Source organism: Papio anubis, chromosome 20 (genome assembly GCF_008728515.1).
Source record: "Papio anubis isolate 15944 chromosome 20, Panubis1.0, whole genome shotgun sequence".
NCBI classification, from domain to species: domain Eukaryota; kingdom Metazoa; phylum Chordata; class Mammalia; order Primates; family Cercopithecidae; genus Papio; species Papio anubis.
In genome coordinates this window covers 33,328,020-33,347,671 of record NC_044995.1, presented here as the reverse complement: position 1 = coordinate 33,347,671, position 19,652 = coordinate 33,328,020, and the positions used below count along the sequence as shown (strand labels likewise).

The following is a 19,652-nucleotide window of genomic DNA, read 5'->3' as shown; positions in this document are numbered from 1 at the left end:
AAGGGCTTTTTGCCGTGTGTGGACCCAACGAAGCACATTGCCAGCTCCTCACTCGGGGTCCCTCTTGCCTCCCCTGGATCTGCTGGGGCATGTCCCAGTCAGGGGGTGCCTAGTGAACACTGAGCCCCCCTGCTTCACGCGCTACCTGGTACAGCCCCTGGACTTTGGGGTGGAGTCGGGGTCATACCCACAGGGCCTTCCGGGGAGTCGTGTATTCGGGAGGGGCGCTTCTCCCAGTGTACTGGGGCCCCCCTACTCCCCATAGGCCTGCCATAGAGTCACTGGCTGGGCATTTGCCACCCCTTGTGCTGTCCTGGTTTGAACTTCATCTACACCCTCCCCGTCCCTCTGCTGTGACCACCATGAGTGCTGGCCTGGCCTGATCTCTGCTCCCTGTGTCCAGCCTCCACTCCCACCCCTGCAGTTCCTGCCGCCCGACCCGCTGCCTACCTCATCCTTCACTCTGGATGGTTCCTGTAACCACCCCTCACTACTCCCTAGTCTCAGGATTCCTGCGCCCTCTGGGCCCTTACTGACCCTACTCTGCAGCCAATGGTACCCCCCTTGGTCCCCCTACTCCTGGGGACCAGCCCAGAGGCCGCCAGTGGTCCCCGTGGCCGTCTCCTCCTAGTGTGCCCGCAGTTGTGGCCTTAGTTGAGTACCGTGCCCAGAGGGAGCTTGGAGAGGAAAGGGTTTGTCCCAGGCCCTCCACAGTTCAGGGGCTGGGTTTGTTTCCTTCTTTCCTCCTTCCTTTCCTCTCTCTCTCCTTCCTTTCTTCTTTCCTTTTATTTTGAAGAGACAGTGTCTCGCTCTGTTGCCCAGGTTGGAGTGCAGTGGTACAATCTTGGCTTACGGTAGCCTCCACCTCCTGGACTCAAGCAGTCCTGCCTCTGCCTCCCGTGTTGCTGGGACTGCAGGTGTGTGCCAGTGTGCTCAGCCTGGGCTAATTGTCTTAGGCTGCCATAGCGAAGCACCATGAATCAGGTGGCTTAAGACAATAGAAATGTATTGTCTCTCATCTCCGGAGGCCAGAAGTCTAAGATCAAGGAGTCAGCACGGTTGGTTCCTCCTGAGGCCATGAGGGAAAGCCAGTCTCAGGCCTCTTTCCAGCTCCTGGTGGCCCCAGCAATCCTCGGCAGGTCCTTGGCTTGTAGACGCAGCACCCCGATCTCTGCCTCTGTTGGTGCTTGGCCCACTTTCCTCAGTGTCTCTGTCCTCCCCTCTCATGGGGGCACCAGTCATTGGATGCAGGGACCTCCTTAATTCCAGGATGATCTCATTTCAAGATCCCACACTAATTACATCTGCAGAAACTCTCTATTTTCAAATAAGGTCACATTCCGAGGTTCTGGTGGACATGAGTTTCAGGGGGGCCGTGAGTCCATCTAGCACAGGACCCTATTCATCCCGGGCTGCCTGGCCTTGAACTCTGGGCCGCTCCTGCTACCTTGTGCTGCCTCCAGGTGGTCGGCAGGCCCCCTGCCAGCCCCCATGCGTCCCCAGCCCGTGAACCCCACCGAGTAGGCACATTGCTTATCTTTGGGAGACTCGTTCCTGAAACACCGCCCACAGCTTCCTGCTTGTCACATCTCAGCTGCCTGGCTGCCCTGGGGGGTGGGGGGCAGGCACTGCTGGTCACCCTTGTATCGCAGACACTTGGCCCTTCAGGGCTAGGGCACACTGGAGCCCGGCCCAGAAACCCCCTCTCCTCACCCACCCTGTGCCCCACGGGCTCCTGAAGAGAGAATCCTGGGCTCCCTGGGCTTCGCCTGGGTTTGGCTGCCTGTGGTTGCCCCCTGATGACTTGGGATGTGGGGCGGTTCTGAGCTGCCCAGTTGCAGATACACCTGTTTATGGACAGTGCCTGGGGATGGTGCTGGGCCCCCGGGGCAGGGCATGTTGGCCTGCGGAAAGACACGGGCGGCTTATTTGTGAGCAGGTGCTGCAGACTGAGTTCTGTCTCCCCCAAACTCACATGTTGACGCCTTCACCCCCAGCGGGGCTGTCTTTGGAGGTGGGCTGTTAGGAGGTAGTTAAAGTTAAATCAGGCCATAAGGGGGTTCCTGATCTCTAGGATTGGAGGCCTCGTAAGAAGAGGAAGGGAGATCTCTAAGCACACACAGCTGGGAGAGGCCATGCGAGGACTCAGAAGGCGGCCCCCTCCTGGGCCAGGAAAGGCGCTATACCTGGAACCTGGTCTGGGTACTGCTGGGCCCTGATCTTGTACTTCCAGCCTCCAGAAGGAAGGCATTCTGTCCAGGGGAAGACATTCTGTCATTTAAGCTGCTTGGTCTTTGGTATTTTCTTATGGCAGCCTGGGCTGCGAAGACAGAGGGTTATTTTGGATGCAGGGACTGGGGGTCCGGCAGGGCTTGCTGGGGAGGTAGTGCTTGAACTGAGTCCCAGATGATGAATGGGAACCGTTGTGGAAGGTTCCAGACAAGGGCTTGGTGGGTACCAGGCCCAGAGGCAAAAGGCGGGGGAAGGCCCTGAGTGCCGCCAGTGGGGAGTTGGGGTTTGCCTCTGGGGGAAGGAAAAGAGAGCTTTAAGCCTGGGGATACTCCAGAGGCCCTTCAGAATAACAACAGGAGGCCAGGTGTGGTGGCTCACGCCTGTAATTCCAGCACTTTGGGAAACCAGGCGGGAGGATCACTTGAGGCCAGGAGTTCAAGACCAGCCTGGGCAACACAGGAAAACCCCATCTCTGAAAATAAAAAACTTAGCTGAGTGTGGTGGCGTGCACCTATAGTCCCAACTACTTGGGAGGCTGACGCAGTAGGATCATTTGAACCCAGAAGATCGAGGCTACAGTGAGTCGTGTTCACTCCACTGCACTCCAGCCTGGGCAATAGGGCAAGACTCTTAAAAAAAAAAAAAAAAAAGATGACAAGAGACAGCCCTCCCAGCTGGGGAAAGAGCCTGGATTGTAACTGAGGCCCCTCCTGTAGTCCCTTAGTACCTCAGTTTACCAGCTTGCAAAATAAGGGTACAGCTGTGTCTCCCCCCTCTTAGGACTGCTGCAAGGCCCACCCAGGGTGGGCGCTTGGCCAGCTGGCAGGGCTGGAGTCTCCTTTGTGGGGAGGGAGGCCCCTGTGAGCCAGCTGTGTGTACTCAGCCCCCAAGGGAACCTTCACACATCCCAGCCACCACCTACAAGAGAAACAAAACGTGCTCACGGCGGACCCTCTGTTCATCTGGGTCTGGAAATTTGGCAGCAGCAACCATGCCTGATAAAAGGCATTCCGAGGCAGCCCTGGTGTTTGTGTATGTGGTTCTGTATTTACACGATTGGAGGGAGGGAGGAGGCAGCAGGGAAGTGTCTCCAGGGCCCAGGAGACTCGGCCTGGAATCCACGTGCCCGTGATGCTCTCATCATCATTCCTTATCGCTTCCCAAGCTCGGCAGATGTTTACTGAGGAACTCTGGTGGACCAGGCATGCAGTGAGGGGTCAGCTCGGCTCTTCTCACTGGGCCCTCAGTGAACGTGGGTGGGGATCCACAGCGTGGAGGGACTGAGGCAAAAACAAAGTTGACAGCCAGAATGAACTCAGAATGGACCAAAGACCTAAATGCAAGAACTAGAAGTGTAAAACTCCTGTAAGAAAACAGAGGGGCTGGCCAAGCATGGTGGCTCCTGCCTATAATCCCAGCACTTTGGGAGGCCTGGGTGAGCAGATCACTTGAGGTCAGGAGTTCAAGACCAACCTGGCCAACATGGTGAAACCCGTCTCTACTAAAAATACAAAAATCCACCAGGCTTGGTGGCGCGCGCCTGTAATCCCAGCTACTCAGGTGGCTGAGGCAGGAGAATCTCTTGACCCCAGGAGGTGGAGGTTACAGTGAGTCAAGATTGCGCCACTGCACTCCAGCCTGGGCAACAAGAGCGAGACTCCATCTCAAAAAAAGAGTTAGGAACAGATAAATCCACAGAGACAGGAAGCGGATTAGTGGCTGCTAGGCACTGGGGGATGGGGAATGGGGAGTGACTGCTGATGCGTACGGGGTTTCTTTAGGGAGTGATTGAAATATTCTAGAACCAGACAGAGGTGATGGTTGACAGTGTACTAAACGCCTCTGAATCATTCACTTTCAAACAAGATCATGGTAAATTTTTTATGTGGATTTTATTGCAGCTTTTTTGAAAGCATATTTTTCACGTAAAAGATTTTTAAAAAATAAAAAGGAACAGGCCACAAAGAGAAACCAATGGTGGGCCGGGCGCAGTGACTTACACTTGTCATCATCCCAGCACTTTGGGGGCCAACGTGGGAGGATTGCTTGAGGCCAGCCTGGACAACCTAGGGTTTTGTCTCAACAGACAAAAAAAAAAAAAGAAAAAAAAAAAAATAGCCATGGTGGTGTACACCACTACTCCCAGCTACTTAGGAGGCTGAGGTGGGAGGATTGTTTGAGCCTGGGAGGTTGAGGCTGCAGTGAGCCCTGATCGTGCTGCTGCACTCCAGCCTGGGCCATAGACCAAGACCCTGTCGCAAATAAAAAGAGAGAGAAAGAAAACAGACGTGGGACATCACAGGCTGTGGCCTTGCCGCTGCGAGCTGTGTTCCCACACACACAGTCTCCAGAGGTGGGCAGTGGCAGCTCCCTGGGGAGCATCTGTCAGGGCTGGCAGCTCCTGCTACACAGCTGGGGATCCCCTCAGTCACCAGCCTGTTCGCCTGGGACCCAGCGCCTGGAGGTGGGCAGCAGCTTCCACATTCCCTGTGTACCCGGCAGCCATTACCCAGCCCCGGCCTCTGGGAGAATGAATCGATCAGGGGATGCCGGGCATGCATCCCTTACCCCTACAGCGAGGTGTCCGGGCAGAAAATCCTCCCCCACAACACCCACAGGCAATTGGCGACGGGCATCCGAGCAAAATGCGTGAGATCTGGGGCTCTTTGCTGGGCCCTTGGAGGAGCGCAGGAGGAGGCTTGAGGGTCAGACGTGGGAAGTTCTGTGTCCACAAGTCAGAGACAGAAGGCTTTGCTGCAGCCTCCGACATCACTCAGAGGTTTGGGGGTGCCTGTCAGAGACTTGGACGCCCCAGGGCAGGGCAGAGGCCCGAGGGCTTTCGTCCTTGTCTCCCTTCTCACACTGGCATTGGCCCCTCCTGGCATTGGGGATGCCGTCCCTGCTAGTGCGTCTGGTTAAAAGCTGGCCCGGAGGGTGTTCACCTCCTTGCTTTTGCTTGATTCAGGGCAGTGACAAGGGGAACCCCTGGGGAGCGGGGGATCCTGAGCGTGGTGCTGGATCAAGGCTCATGCCAGCTCCTGCAGGCCTCATTTTGAAGCCGAGGTCTCAACTGCAGGGAGCAGATGGCATGTCCCCCAGGAGTGCTGGGGCGGGGGCGGTGACAGGGCTGTGGGGCCGGCTCCTTCACCATGGGCCTGGGCGGCAGGCAGGTGAGGCCTCACGGTGGAGGCCTGGAGCCTTTAAGAGAAGAGTCCTGCTCTGTCTGTTGATGCCGAATGGCTTCAGAAGCTTCTGTTCCATCGGTGACCGTATTTCACCCCTGGTGGCCCATCTCAGACCCTATGAGCTCCCAGTCCTGGGCCTCTGCATCTGCTGTTCCTCCTCCCCTTCAAGACTCCCCCATGCTGTGTCTCTGCCAGTCCACCACCGCACAGTGGCTCAGGCTGAAGCTCCAGCATTCACCACTTGCCTGGAGATCTAATGCTTGCTGCCTGCTCTGGGCTATGGGCTTGTGTGAGCAGTGCCCGTCTGGCTGGCTGGCAGCCACGTCCACTGAACCTAGAACCATGCCCAGTGCTGGGCAGACTCTCGCCTTGACTCTGGGAGGGGAGGTGGGGACGCTGCTGTGGTGGGGCGGGAGCCGGACTGGCTGAGCTGGTGGGTGCCTGAGCCTCAGTTGGTTCTCAGCTATTGGCCCAGCTGGGCTTCGTGCCAGCAGCAGAGGTACCAGCCAGTGTGGACATGGGAGGATGAAGGCTCCTGCCCTGTGGGGGTGTCCTTCAAGTCACCACACATCCCTGCCTGTGGCTGCTGGGACGCTTGGAGAGCCCTCCAAGGCCCAGGCCTCCTTCCCCATTCCAGGGTCCCTCTGCCCTCATCAGCCTTCCCAGAACTCCATTTTGGAAAGCCCTGAGTTATGGGGCTGCAGGGTCAAGGGGTGCGAATCCCCGGGGTCCTGGTCAGCTCCCAGGATCCAGGATCCAGGTGCGTCCTGTGCATTCACTGGGCTGAAGAAAGTGTTCGCTCCCCCCTCTTCGTCTTGTAGGGCCACGCCCTAGGCTGAGGTGCATGCTGCCTCTGCACTCAGGCAGTCCCTGTGCTTTCTTGAGCCTCAGTTTCCCCATCTGGACTGTCAGGGGAGGGGCCATGCAGAGGGTGGCCCCCTGGGGGAGGCTTAGTGCTGGGCAGCGGTGGGCCCAGGGGGAAGAGCCTTCTGGTGCAGGCAGCGCCAGTGCAAAGGCCCAGAGGTAGCGACTGGTGGCTCCGGGAGGAAGCATGTGAGCTGGAGCTTAGTGGTCAGGGAGAGTGGAGACTAGACCTTGAAGCCTAGAGGTGGGGAGGGGGGGAAACTGAGGACTGCTTGGCACAGACAGCGCCTCCCTCTCTGGCCCCCCACAGGGAGGCCCTGGCCTGCCACGGCTTTGCAGTGCCAAGCTCAGCCATCAGCCCGTCTGCTTCCCTCAATCTCATTAGAAGGTTGGCCAGTTGCCATGGCAATTGCTTCTGGGCCTGACCAAGGCTGGCCCCATCTGCAGAGCGAGCCCCAGGGAGGGCCAGCAGGTTGGGGTGTCTCTGTGTCCTGTGCAGGGTTCCCGGGAGACTGGGTGCTGCCCGAACATCTCTCCACGTCCTGGAGAAGTAGCCACAGCCGTATTACACCGGGGCCACCCCAGGGCCATCCGGCCCCCATTCCCCCACCTCACAGCCCCTGCTCCATCCAGCCCTGTGGATGCCGCCTGGACAGGGCAGGGGATGTAGACTCAGCAGGATCGTGGATGTGGGCACAGACAGAGGCAGAGGTGGGCGTTCTCCAGGACGAGGGTCCTGTCAGCAAGGGGCGAGGGTCAGCGGAGGCCTGAGAAGCCACCTTTACACAGGGCTCTGTAGAAGGGTCAGGTGCGGAGGTAGGACTTTGTGTGAGGGAGTCCCGGTGCAGGCTGTATCAGGAGCAGGGGTCCCTGCGGTCAGCTTGTGGCATCAGAGCTGGGCCCACATCTGCCTCCCACATGCCTCCATTGATGCTGGCGAGTTCTCATCTGAGATCGGGTGGCTTCAGTAACACTTGTCCCAGGAGGGGCCATGTGACTTCAGTCATGCTGGTCATGCAGGGGTTAAGTTCCAGGTGTGTGGGGCCTCAGTTTTCCCATCTGGAGAGTGGCAGGTACTGATACCCCCTCAAAAGCCCTGTAGAGGGGTGAATCATGTCCCACAAAAAGGTAGTCCACACCCCCACTCCTGGAACCTGGGAAGGTGGCCTTACAGTTGACTCTTGGATCAGTGGTTTTGTTTTTTTTTGTTTTTTTTTTTTTTTTTGAGACGGAGTCTCGCTCTGTCGCCCAGGCTGGAGTGCAGTGGCCGGATCTCAGCTCACTGCAAGCTCCGCCTCCCGGGTTCACGCCATTCTCCTGCCTCAGCCTCCCGAGTAGCTGGGACCACAGGCGTCCGCCAACTCGCCCGGCTAGTTTTTTGTATTTTTTAGTAGAGATGGAGTTTCACCGTGTTAGCCAGGATGGTCTCGATCTCCTGACCTCGTGATCCGCCCGTCTCGGCCTCCCAAAGTGCTGGGATTACAGGCTTGAGCCACCGCGCCCGGCCGGATCAGTGGTTTTGAGCCACACATATCTACTCATACGTGGATTCTCTCCTGCCTCTGCCATGCGTGAGACAGCAAGACCAAGCTGCCGCCGTCCTCCTGCTGCTGCTGTTCCTCCTCCTCCTCTTCCTCCTCCTCCTCGGACAGTGAGGAGTGAGGACAAAGACCTTTGGGATAATCCCCTTCCACTTCACAAATAGCAAACATTTTCTCTTCCTTAATGATTTTCTTAGTATCATTTTCTTTAGCTTTATTGTAATACAGTAAGTAGTACACAGAACATACCAAATCTGTGTTAATTGACCATATTATCAGTGAGGCTTCCAGTCAACAGTAAGCTATTAGTTAAGCGTTGGAGGAGTCAGAAGTTATACTGGGGTGGGGCACGGTGGCTCATGCCTCTAATCTCAGCACTTTGGGAAGCTGAGGTGGGAGGACTGCTTGAAGCCAGCAGTTGGAGACCAGCTGGTCAACATAGTGAGACTCCATCTCTACAAAAAATTAAAAATTTGCCAGGCATGGTGGTTCATGCCTGTGGCTCCAGATACTCAGGAGGCCAAAGCGGGAGGATCACCTGATCCTGGGAGGCCAAGGCCGCAGTGAGGTGTGACTGTGCCACTGCCCTCCAGCCTGGGCGACAGAGTGAGAGCCTGTCTCAAAAGAAATAAATGAAGAAATAAATAGAAGTAAAAAGTATAAAAAGAAAAAAAAATTATACTTGGATTTTTGACTGCATGAGGGTGGGCTCCCCGATCCCCGTGTTGTCTCAGGGTCAACTGTAGTTGGAAATAGGGTCTCCAGATGAGACCGTCCTGGATTAGGGTGGGCCTTTCTCTTTAATTGTAAGAGAAAGGAGAGCTGAGCCAGGCCCAGTGGCTCACTCCTGTAATCCCAGCACTTTGGGAGGCTAAGGCAGGCGGATCACCTGAGGTCAGGGGTTTGAGACTAGCCTGGCCAACATGGCAAAACCCCGTCTCTACTAAAACTACAAAAATTGGCCGGGTGTGGTGGTGTGCCTGCCATTCCAGCTACTCAGGAGCCTGAGGCAGGAGAATCGCTTGAACCCAGGAGGCGGAGGTTGCAGTGAGCCGAGATCACTCCATTGCACTCCAGCCTGGGCAACAAGAGCGAGACTCCATCTCAAAACAACAACAACAAAGCCAGAGTCTGGTGCGATTGTGACTTGGGGGGCTGCTTCTTGGGCAGGGGTGTTGGAGATGCCCCTCTAAGTTAAAGCAGGGGCTGTCAGGCCCTGCATGGGGGTCAGCGGGGAAAGGACAAGCTGGGGGCACTTTGAGGCTTGGGCGGCTAGAGGGAGTGAGGCTGGGGAGGCCGGAGGCAAAGTGTGGTTAGCGGGGCACCCACCCGTCCTCAGCAGGGCCCTCCAAATCGCCAGTGGGGTCTACTGTCACAGCTGGGGAGCTGGGACCAGATACCCATCTGTCTGGCCCACAGGCCATGAATGAGGGGTGCCCTGGGAGCTGCAGCTTTCCCGACTCCTATGAGATGCCTTCTCCAGGCCTCAGCTGTTTCACCTGTGGCCCCGCTTGTTGACAGCCATGGGGATGGTGTGGAGACAGGACACCTGAGTCCCAGGTCAGCCCCGAGCCTCTGTGTAGGGCAGGCTGGAGCTGCTGTGGCATCCTAGCCGCTGGCTCCAAGTGAGGGTTACACCTTGAGGTGGCTTGTGTTGCCTGGGCCAGCTGTGGAAGGGGGTGGCCAAGCTGCCGCCTGAGGCCTCCTGGGTTCTAATCTTAAGTGCTTGTACAGTCTCCAGACGGGCCTGTCACCTGGCTTGTGAAGTCAGCTGTGGAGGGGGCGCAGCAGCGTTCGTTCATTCATTCACCCCCTCACATCTTTGTTTACTTGTGGATTCTGCCAGCAGGCGCTGCTGAGCAGCGGGCCCTGGGCTGGCTGCTGGGTTCGTGGAGCTCATCCTCAGGGTCTCAGTGGTTTGGGGAGCACAACGGGAGGGGGAGGGCAGGGGACTGTGATGTGGCAGTGAGAAAAGCTGTGATGTTGCCTGCAGTGCCGTGACATCTGGCAGTTCTTCCATCTGAGGCCAGAGGTCCGTGGGGGCAGAGCCCAGGCTGGCGTCCCACCACCCTGGGACCCCAGAGAAAGGAAGACCCTGCTCCCAGGGGTTCCAGTTAGGCCGGGGAGGACAGTCAGCTCCTGCAGACTCAGGAGTCCCTGTGCCCACCCTCTGGCTAGAAAATTCACTGGAGGGACTCCCCAGAAGCCGTTTTGTTCATGCTTACAGTTTATTGCAGTGAAAGGACACATTAAAATTACCCAAGGGAGGCTGGGTGTGGTGGCTAACACCTGTAATCCCAGCATTTTGGGAGGCTGAGGTGGGCGAATCTCTTGGGGTCAGGAGTTCGAGACCAGCCTGGCCACCGTGGGGAAACTCCGTCTCTACTAAAAATACAAAAATTAGCTGGGTGTGGTGTTGCACATCTGTAATCCCAAGCTACTCAGGAAGCTGAGGTGAGAGAATTGCTTGAACCCTGGAGGCAGAGGTTGCAGTGAGCCGAGATGGCGCCACTGCACTCCAGCCTGGACGACAGAGCTAGACTCCATCTAAAAAAAAAAAAAAAAAAATTCATCCAAGGGAAGAGGCAGATGTGAACAGTGCACAGTTCTCCCAGCATGGAGCACTGCCAGCTGCAGAAGCTCCCCTTGCCTGCATGTCCAGGGTCTGTACTGGGGGCTGGTCCTACAGACGTGGCTGAGCACCCTCATGGCCAACCTGTCTCTAGTCCCTCCAGATGTCAAGCTGATGTGCCCAAACCCCCACCCTAAAACCACAGTGTGAACAGACTCTGCCATAGCCCAAGGCCTCAGGCACACAATGACACTCTTATCAGGCATGATATTCTCCTGCAGGTCACCTACCAGGAGCTGGGGACAAATGCCAGACCTCTCTTTGGGCCAGGTTAACCCTTTACTGTACAACTCATGCAAAACCAAGAATGAGCATGGGCTTCCCCAAAAGAAGAGCAGAGGCCAAGCATGATGGCTCACTCCTGTAATCCCAATACTTTGGGAGGCCGAGGCGGGTGGATCACTTGAGGTCAGGAGTTCAAGACCAGCCTGAGCAACATGGTGAAAAACCCCATCTCTATTAGGGAAAAAAAAAAAAAAATTAGCCAGGCATGGTGACTTGTGCCTGTAATCCCAGCTACTTGGGAGGCTGAGGCAGGAGAATCGCTTGAGCCTGGGAGGTGGAGATTGTAGTGAGCCAAGTTGGCACCACTGCACTCCAGCCTGGCCAACAGAGTGAAAACTACATCTCAAAACACAAAAACAAACAGCGTCAACAAAAAAAGAAGAGCACAGTCCCTGCTCAGTGTCCACTCCTGGCCTGGGCGCTATGCTCCGAAGCCTGAGTGCCTACAGCAAAGTGGGCAGGAGCTGGGTATTGTGGGCAAGGTTTGGACAGAGATAGGGCTTGGGAACCATGAGAGTTCTGTGCGTCCCCAGTCCTGTAGATTGTCCCTGCATCGCAGGTTTCCTGTGGCCCGGGGACATAGTGCAAACAAAGCTGCTCCAGGGAGTTCTTGCCCCTGATGTCTGGCCTCCTGGGAGCTGGCGGCTCAGCCCATGTAGAAAACGCATGTGGCATGAGTACCTGCTGTGTCACACATCGTGTGTCCCTCTCACACCCGCCTGTAGCACTCACTCTAGGTGGGGAACACAGGTACAGGAGGGGTCACGCCTCTGGGGCCATGCAGTCAGTGAGAGGTGAACGTAGCACAGGTTTCTGTCATGCTACTTGGACACGGAAGAGGGTGGAGAAGGTCACGGGAGGCCACAGGCGACCTATGCCCAGGTAGGCGTGGGGTGGGAGCTGAGGGACCCCTACCCTGCACCCCATCCCCTTGCTGCAGCCCGGAGCTGGCCTGTTTCATCTGGTGTGACTGCTGGGAAGGACACTTTGGGTGTTCGTCGTGTATGTGTCCGGCCACCGGCCACCAAGGGTTCCCAGCACAGACCTTGGGCCGGACCCCCAGACCCTCGAGAGCCACCCAATAACACACAAGGTTAATCTTACCATCGGCTCCACTGCAGCTCACAGGAAACAGCTGTTTACCTGGGCGAGGTGCTCAGCCGGGCAGGCGGCCAGTTCCCGGGCTTTACTTCCGCCTCCAGTGTCCAGGGCCCCCCCAGGAAGTTGGGGCGGTGGGGCGGCCAGCTCTCCACACACTGCCAGGAGCTGTTTGTAAGGAACGAGTCGGCCTTGTTGTGTACACAGTATCCACCCTAGCAACCGCCCCTGCTGGGCCAGAGGGGACAATCACCCCTCCCTCCTGCCTACCCAGCCCCCGCCTCTCCTCACGGTGGCTGCCTCCCCTGGTTGCATGGCAGGCATCATGGACCAGCATCCCCAAGGGCCTCGGGTTGTGCCACCTGGGTCAGGGGCCTCTGTTACTGGCAAATCAGTGTCAACCGCATGAGGGGGAGGAGGCCAGATTCCAGCCCTGCTCAGAGTCAGCGAGACCAGTCGGGGAGCTCCTGGCCCCTGGTTCTGTGCCCCGATGCAATCAGGGAGTGGGAAGCAGGGATGCAGCCGAGATGAAGGCACTCAGCTGGGCCCAGTCCCCAAGAGGCTGGGAGGTACCATGAGGAAGGAACATGGAGCTCAGGACCCCCTAGAACTCAAGCTGGGTCTGGGGGACTGACTTGGCTGCCCTGGCCCTGTGCGGGCTGCCATCAGGATCACAAGTCCCACCCTTTGAAGGCCATCACCACACTTCTGAGACAGCTCCCTCTGATTGAGGCCAGTGGAAAGCCGCCTGGCCTGCCAAGTCACAGCCTCTGGCCGTGATAAGAAATGGCTCCCCTGGGCTGGTGAGGGGCCTTCTTGGCAGGCTGCAGGCCCGCCAGTGCCTCTCTTGCGCATTCATTGATTGGCCGAGTCAGCAGCAAGGCAGCCAGCTCCCTAGGTTCGCAGCCATGGGTTTCCACACGGTGCATTGCCCTGCCTGGGGAGCCGTCCCGGCACCTTGGGTTTCTGATTCTGCCATTTTTGGTGGAGGGACACCTGGTTTCCTTAAGCATCTGGGTCATGAGGTCCTGCAAACTTCTGCACTTACGCTGTCAATCCTACCACTTGGGTCTTTTTGTGCCTTTGGGGCTGGCACTCCGGGGTGAGCCTGGGAGGTGACGCCTCCTGCAGCTGCTGGCTTCTCTCTCGCAGCTCCAGCTCCAGAAATCCCAGTACCTGCAACTGGGCCCCAGCCGCGGCCAGTACTATGGTGGGTCCCTGCCCAACGTGAACCAGATTGGGAGTGGTACCATGGACCTGCCCTTCCAGGTGAGTGCCCCACCCCCTGGCCCTGCCCCCACGGTGGGGAGCTTCCCCCAGCCTCCCACCGGGGGCCAGACATTGAGGACAGCTGGGGTCACCAGACAGTTGCCGGAGCCCACCCAACCCCTGCCTTCTCCTTGTCTGCCCTGGGAACTGGAGGAAGCAGAGTGGCCCCGCCAGGGTGTACCAGGATCCCCCCCAACCCATTCCCCATCAGCAGACCCCGAGGCGAGCCCTCCATCTGGCTTCCAGCATTTCGGCAGCCGCTACACCTGTTGGCCGGCTGTGCGGCAGCGGGAACCGCTCGGGGCCGCTGGGGCTTGGCTCTGTCCTGCCTCACTAATCCACAAGCCCAGCAATTCTCAGAAGGAGGCCCAGCGGCCTGACCCCACTTGTCTGCAAACGTTTCTTGGCAGAGGCCCACACAGCGCGGCTCCCGCAGGCCGCACAGCCGCCGTGCACAGCCTTATCGTAAACAGGAGATAAGGCCCACAGCGGCCCTCTTCCCTGTCCCTGGTCTGCAGGTGGAAATGGGGATGGGGTGGGGCCGAGGGAGCTGGCCTGTGAATCAGGGCCACCCCCAGGATGGTGTATGGGCTCTGCATGGACAGGTCCCCCTGGGGGTCACACCTACTCTGTGGCTGAGAAAACCAGCTCAGACACAGCCATGGCCACTGACAAGCCCAGATGGAGCCGGGGCCCCTCCCGAGTCACCCACCAGCTCCACCCCTACCTGCACCGCTGCTGGACAGGGCAGGGATCCTTGGGCTGGCCCCACGGTGCACTTCCCCTGGCACACTGAGTGCGGGCCGTCACTGATGCTGGGCCTGTTCGTTGTCACAGCCCTTCCTGGCTGGGTTTTCTCCCCTCTTGCCCGTCTCTCCCCTTCCTGTTTCTCCTGTCCCCTCTTCCCTGGAAGACAGTCTGTCTCTGGGCACCTCCCAAGCTCAGCCTGAGTGGGGCCGAGGGGCACAGGACCCTGTTGGGTGTTTGTTGCCCGAGGCCCACAGCCTAGGGGGGTCCCACGCATCCCGCCTTCGGGGCCAGGCAAGGCAGCAGCGTCTCAAAGTCTCGGTTCTTTGCATTTTCAGCCCAGCGGATTTCTGGGGGAGGCCCTGGCAGCGGCTCCTGTCTCTCTGGTAAATGAGCCCCCAGGCTGAGGCCGCGGCGTCCCCGGCGCCAGCCTGCAAGACCCCGACCCGTGTGTGGGCGCTGGGGATCCCTGAGCTCCCCAAGCGGCCGCCCCCGCGGCTCCCAGGGAGGTGGAGGTGTCCCGTCCGCCAAATGGAAACGGATCCACTCCGCACCCCCATCTCGGGAAGTGCGTATGGTCGCGTCGAGAGGCCCTGGGGACTCTTGGGGTCCATCTGGGGCAGATGCCACAGCCGCGTATCCCCATCTGGGGTCCAGCAGAGCAGAATCCAAGCATGTGCCCCAAAGCTGCATGGTCTGTCCCTGTATACATACACAAATACAAACACAAACACACACACACACACAGACGTGTGCACGCATTTCCCAAACCAGGCCAGCAGGCGGGACGTGGTGAGCCAGGGCGTGGCCAGCCCCCGCTTCATTATACCTCTGACTCTGCTTCGGCTGCCTCAGTTTCCCCTCTGGGTTTCAAGGCATCTCTGGAAGGAGATGAATGGCCCCTGTCCTCGGGAGCCTGTGCGCTGGACAGCATAGTTCCCACCCTCATCGTCACAGGCCCACGTCTCCCATGCCCATAGCCTTTTGGGGGCAAGAGCCACAGAAAGACCCAAACCAGCAAAGTTCATGCTGGATCAAAGACAAACTTGAGGGTCCCCAGGGCTAGGGACAGCAGTCAGCCCTGAACTCTGGCCGAGACTGGGACAAAGCAGCGATCCCAGCCATGGACAGGCTTCTGCAGGGGAGACTCACTTTAGTATCAGAGTCTCATTTTGCCTGGCTGCCCAGAGAAGGCATAAGGGCTCAGGGGCCAGATGGCCGGACCGGGGGATTGGCTGCATCCAGAGCTGGCAGGGCCTGCTGATCTCACCCTGGTCAGATGGCAAGTGGGGAACACAGGGTCAGGGCGGGCTCCTGGCAGCCCCGGGGGCATGAGGCCGGGCATGTAGCAGGGCCTGGGGAGGGCCGGCCCGGTGCCAGCCCCAGGTGCTGGGAGAAAGCCCCGTCCAGTCAAGCAGTGGGCCATGGCTCCGGAAAGTGCCTGTACTTGTTTCCGGTGGTGCCTGGAGTGCCTGGAGAAGGCTGCAGGGGAGGGCGTGTGGGGGCCGTGTCTCAATCAAGAGCAGCCCTGGGCTCCACAAGGAAGCCTCCCGGGAACTCGCGCTTGGCCAGGTGGGCCCCGAAACAGTGCTGGGCTGGAAGCCCCTGGGCCGTCTCTTGGCAGGCCCCTCCAGGGATGACGTAGGTGGGGGTAGGAGGCCGGCCAGGCCCGGAGAGAGAGGGTGGAGGCCTGTCTGCACCTGGTGAGGCTGGGGAGGCGGGCTGCCCAGGCCGGCTACACCCCTGGCACCCGGTGGGCGCTGGCCCCGAGCTTGTGCCGCTCTGCCTGGCCTGTGCATGCCAGCTGCACTGCACGCCCCTGCCACCCTGGCTCCCGGGACCCCGGCTCACACCCCCTCCCTGCCCCCCAGTGCTTGGAGAGCCGGGGAGCTGGGGCTGAAGGAAGAAGCCCATCCCAGGCTGTGGAGCGCTGGCCGAGGGTGCTCCGGAGTGGGGGGCCCTGCGATCAGACTCTGGGGCCAGCGCTGGGGCCACAGCTGGTAACCATTGTTTGGGTTTCTCTCTCTCTGTTTCCATCTCCTCCCCCAGACCCCCTTCCAATCCTCGGGCCTGGACACCAGCCGGACCACCCGGCACCATGGGCTGGTGGACAGGGTGTACCGGGAGCGCGGCCGGCTCGGCTCCCCGCACCGCCGGCCCCTGTCAGTGGACAAACACGGACGGCAGATATCCTTTTCCCCAGAGGATGAGGGTGGGGGGCCAGGACCTGTCGGTGCTGGCAGGACCCCAAGTTTACCCAGCAGGTTCTGACAGGGCTGCCTGCTTCCAGCTCTGGCGACAGAATCAGGGCAGCACCAACTGGGAGGCTTGATTTCAAGGGCAGCCTAGGGGACTTCCTGGAGGAGGCTGTGCCACAAGCCCTAGAGCCTTTGGCCAGACTTGGGGGCTCAGGGGGCACAGAGAACAGCTCCCAAGGCAGGAGTTGAGAAAGGTGATACCTGACCACAGAGGGCTTAGACACCTGGCGGCGCAGTGGGGCCAGGAAGGCCGTGAGCAGGGAGCCCACAGTCAGAGCTGTGAGCTGATGAGGCCTCTCCCGCGCGCTGCACGGAGGGCAGCCCAGCCAAGGCAGTGGGGCTGAGGGGGTTTGTGTGAGATCTGGACGCATCCAAGGGAGGCTCCATCTCTATAAGACAGGAGTAAAATTTGCCTCTGCAGCTCGGTCAAGCAGAGATCAGCCAGAGTCCCCCTCCCCCCACAACTCAGCCGCCCCTTGGTGCTCAGCCAGCTGGGTCCCGCAACACCAGAGTCTGAGCGGCCTCGGGTTGCTCCCGGGATCCCCCAGCTCTCCAGAACAGAGAAGCTTGTTCTCCGGTTCTCATTTCCGTGGGCCGGGGGAGCTCGACCAGCTGGGCCCCAGACCGAGCCCTTGGGCCTCGGGAGCCACCCCGTCAGCCCAGGATGGAGAGTCCAGACCGGGGTCAGCTGAACTCAGACTCCCCAGCGCCCCCACGGGCCCCACTTTCATGGCCCAGAACCCCCTCCCTTGGAAGGGGTGCAGCCCGCACGTGTGCTCACGGAGCAGAGTGCTGAGTGCTAGGTGGACAGGGCCATACCCCTGGGGAGCCCCTGGAACGGGGGCTGCTTGTAGCCAGGCAGGAAAGGCCGCAGGAAACGCCTCCCGCCCCCCTCCCCGCCCTACTGGTCCCAGCTGTTTGCAGGCTTCAGGCTGAGCCCAACCAGCCAGCCGGGGGGCAGGAAGCCCTGGCTGAGAGTGTGTTGATGGAGGCGGGGTCTCAGCCAGCGGCACTGCCCCCTTAACTCACACTCACGCCGACAGCTGCCCCTACGGCACTGTGTACCTCTCGCCACCCGCGGACACCAGCTGGAGAAGGTCAGTGGCTGGAGCCCCCCCGCCCCCTTCTCATTGGAAACAAAACCAAACTGTCATCATGGTTACACGTGGAAAAGCAGGACAGTCACTTATAAAAATGACCAAACTAAGATGCATCCGGAAGTTTCTAGATATTAGCCCTCACCCTGAAAGACAGAGTTCCAGCTTTGGGAGGGTCTTCTAACATTTCCCTTCCCCCCATTTAGACTTTAAAAAATAACAAAAGTAGGACCGGGCGTGGTGGCTCAGGCCTGTAATCCCAGCACTTTGGGAGGCTGAGGCAGGCAGATCACTTGAGGTCAGGAGTTCAAGCCCAGCCTGGCCAACATGGTGAAACCCCATCTCTAATAAAAATACAAAAATTCACCAGCGTGGTGGCGTGTGCCTATAATCTCAGCCACTCAGGAGGCTGAGGCAGGATAATCGCTTAAACCCGGGAGGTGGAGGTTGTACTAAGCCGAGATCGAGCCACTGCACTCCAGCCTGGGTGACAGAGTGAGACTCCATCGCAAGAAAAAAAAAAAGTGGGACGATACCACATATTCAGCACTGTAGCTTGCTCTTTCCTACTTAATGCTGTATTCAGAGAAGGTACCCATGTTACTCAACAGCGGCTGAAAATGTGATGTAAATTTTTTTTTTTGGGAATAGAGTCTCGCTCTATCCCCAGGCTGGGGTGTGTGATCTCGACTCACTACGAGCTCCACCTCCGGGTTCATGCCATTCTCACCTCCCGGCCTCCTGGTGGCTGGGACTACAGCGCCCACCACCCAGCCCATAACTAATTTTGTTTTGTATTTTTAGTAGAGGCGAGGTTTCACCGTGTGCTCCAGGATGGTCTCGTCTCTCCTGACCTCATGATCTACCCACCTGACCTCCCAAGCTCTTTGGGATTATAGGCGTAAGCCACCGTGCCAGGCTGATAAAATTATATTAATACATTTAGGATGGAAGATTAGGAAAATACAGGCCAGGCACAGTGGCTGACATGTGCCTGTAATCCCAGCACTTTTGGAGACCAACGCAGGAGTCACTTGAGCCCACAAGTTCAAGACCAGCCTGATCCCATCTCTACGAAAAATGAGAGAATTAGCCAGATGTATGTGTGCCTGTATTCCCAGCTACTTGGGAGGCTGAGGTGGGAGAATCGCTTGAGCTCAGGAGGTCAAGGCTGCAGTGAGCTGTGATCATGCCACTGCAGTTCAGCCTGGGCCACAGAGTGAGAACCCTGTCTCAAAGGCCTAAAATAACAATAATATAGTTAATATAAAAACATACAATAATATAGATTATGGTTGCACATGAATTAATGTCACAGAACTGTACACTCAAAAACAGTTAAAACTATACATATATACACACATATACATACGTACACAAACGTGTGTGTGTGTGTATATATATATAATTTTTTTTTGAGACATGGTCACACTCTATTACTGAGGCTGGAGTGCAATGACGTGATCACAGCTGAGCACATTCTTGACTTCCCAGACTCAATCATCCCTCCGCTGCTTCTAGCTAATTTTTTTTTTTTTTTTTTTTGCAGAGACAAGGTCACACCACATTGCAGGCTGGTCTCAAACTTAACGAGGTCAGGAGATCGAGACCATCCTGGCTAACATGGTGAAACCCCGTCTCTACTAAAAATACAAAAAACTAGCCGGGCGTGGTGGCGGGCGCCTGTAGTCCCAGCTACTCGGAGGCTGAGGCAGGAGAATGGCGTGAACCTGGGAGGCGGAGCTTGCAGTGAGCCGAGATCGCGCCACTGCACTCCAGCCTGGGTGACACAGCGCGAGACTCCGTCTCAGAAAAAAAAAAAAAAAGAAATAGAGTTTCACTCTGTCACCCAGGCTGGAGTACAATGGCATGATCTCAGCTCACTGCAACCTCTGTCTCCCTGGTTCGAGCGATTCTCCTGCCTCAGTTTCCCGAGTAGCTGGGATTACGAGTCAACACCACCACGCTCAGCTAATTTTTGTATTTTTAGTAGAGAGGGATTTCGCCAGGTTGGCCAGGCTGGTCTTGAACTCCTGATGCCAGGCGATCTGCCCACCTCAGCCTCCCAAAGTGCTGGGATTACAGGTGTGAGCCACCGCGCCCGATCTATTTTTTCTTAAGTCACAGATTCTCTGACTTATTTAAAGTTGATTGGCCGGGCGCGGTGGCTCACGCCTATAATTGCAGCACTTTGGGAGGCCAAGGCGGGCGCATCACGAGGTCAGGAGATCGAGACCATCCTGGCTAATGGATGAAACCCTGGTGAAACCCCATCTCTACAAAAAATATTAAAAAAAAAAAATAGCCCAGCGTGGGAGTGGGCGCCTGTAGTCCCAGCTAGTCGGGAGGCTGAGGCAGGAGAATGGCGTGAACCCAGGAGATGGAGCATCCAGTGAGCTGAGATTGCGCCACTGCACTCCAGCCTGGGCGACAAAGCGAGACTT

General features: G+C 57.9%; 1 protein-coding gene across 1 annotated transcript in view; it reads left to right on the top strand.

Annotated features, from left to right (window-relative positions):
• The window catches only part of CRTC1 (CREB regulated transcription coactivator 1), a 99,563-nt gene that overhangs the window by 47,954 nt on the left and 31,957 nt on the right, over window positions 1-19,652 (top strand). The window contains exons 2-5 of the mRNA XM_031659047.1: window positions 12,990-13,106; window positions 14,192-14,239; window positions 15,903-16,040; window positions 17,147-17,389. Coding sequence (XP_031514907.1) covers window positions 12,990-13,106; window positions 14,192-14,239; window positions 15,903-16,040; window positions 17,147-17,389 — 546 coding nt within the window. The remainder of the gene's footprint in view (window positions 1-12,989; window positions 13,107-14,191; window positions 14,240-15,902; window positions 16,041-17,146; window positions 17,390-19,652) is intronic.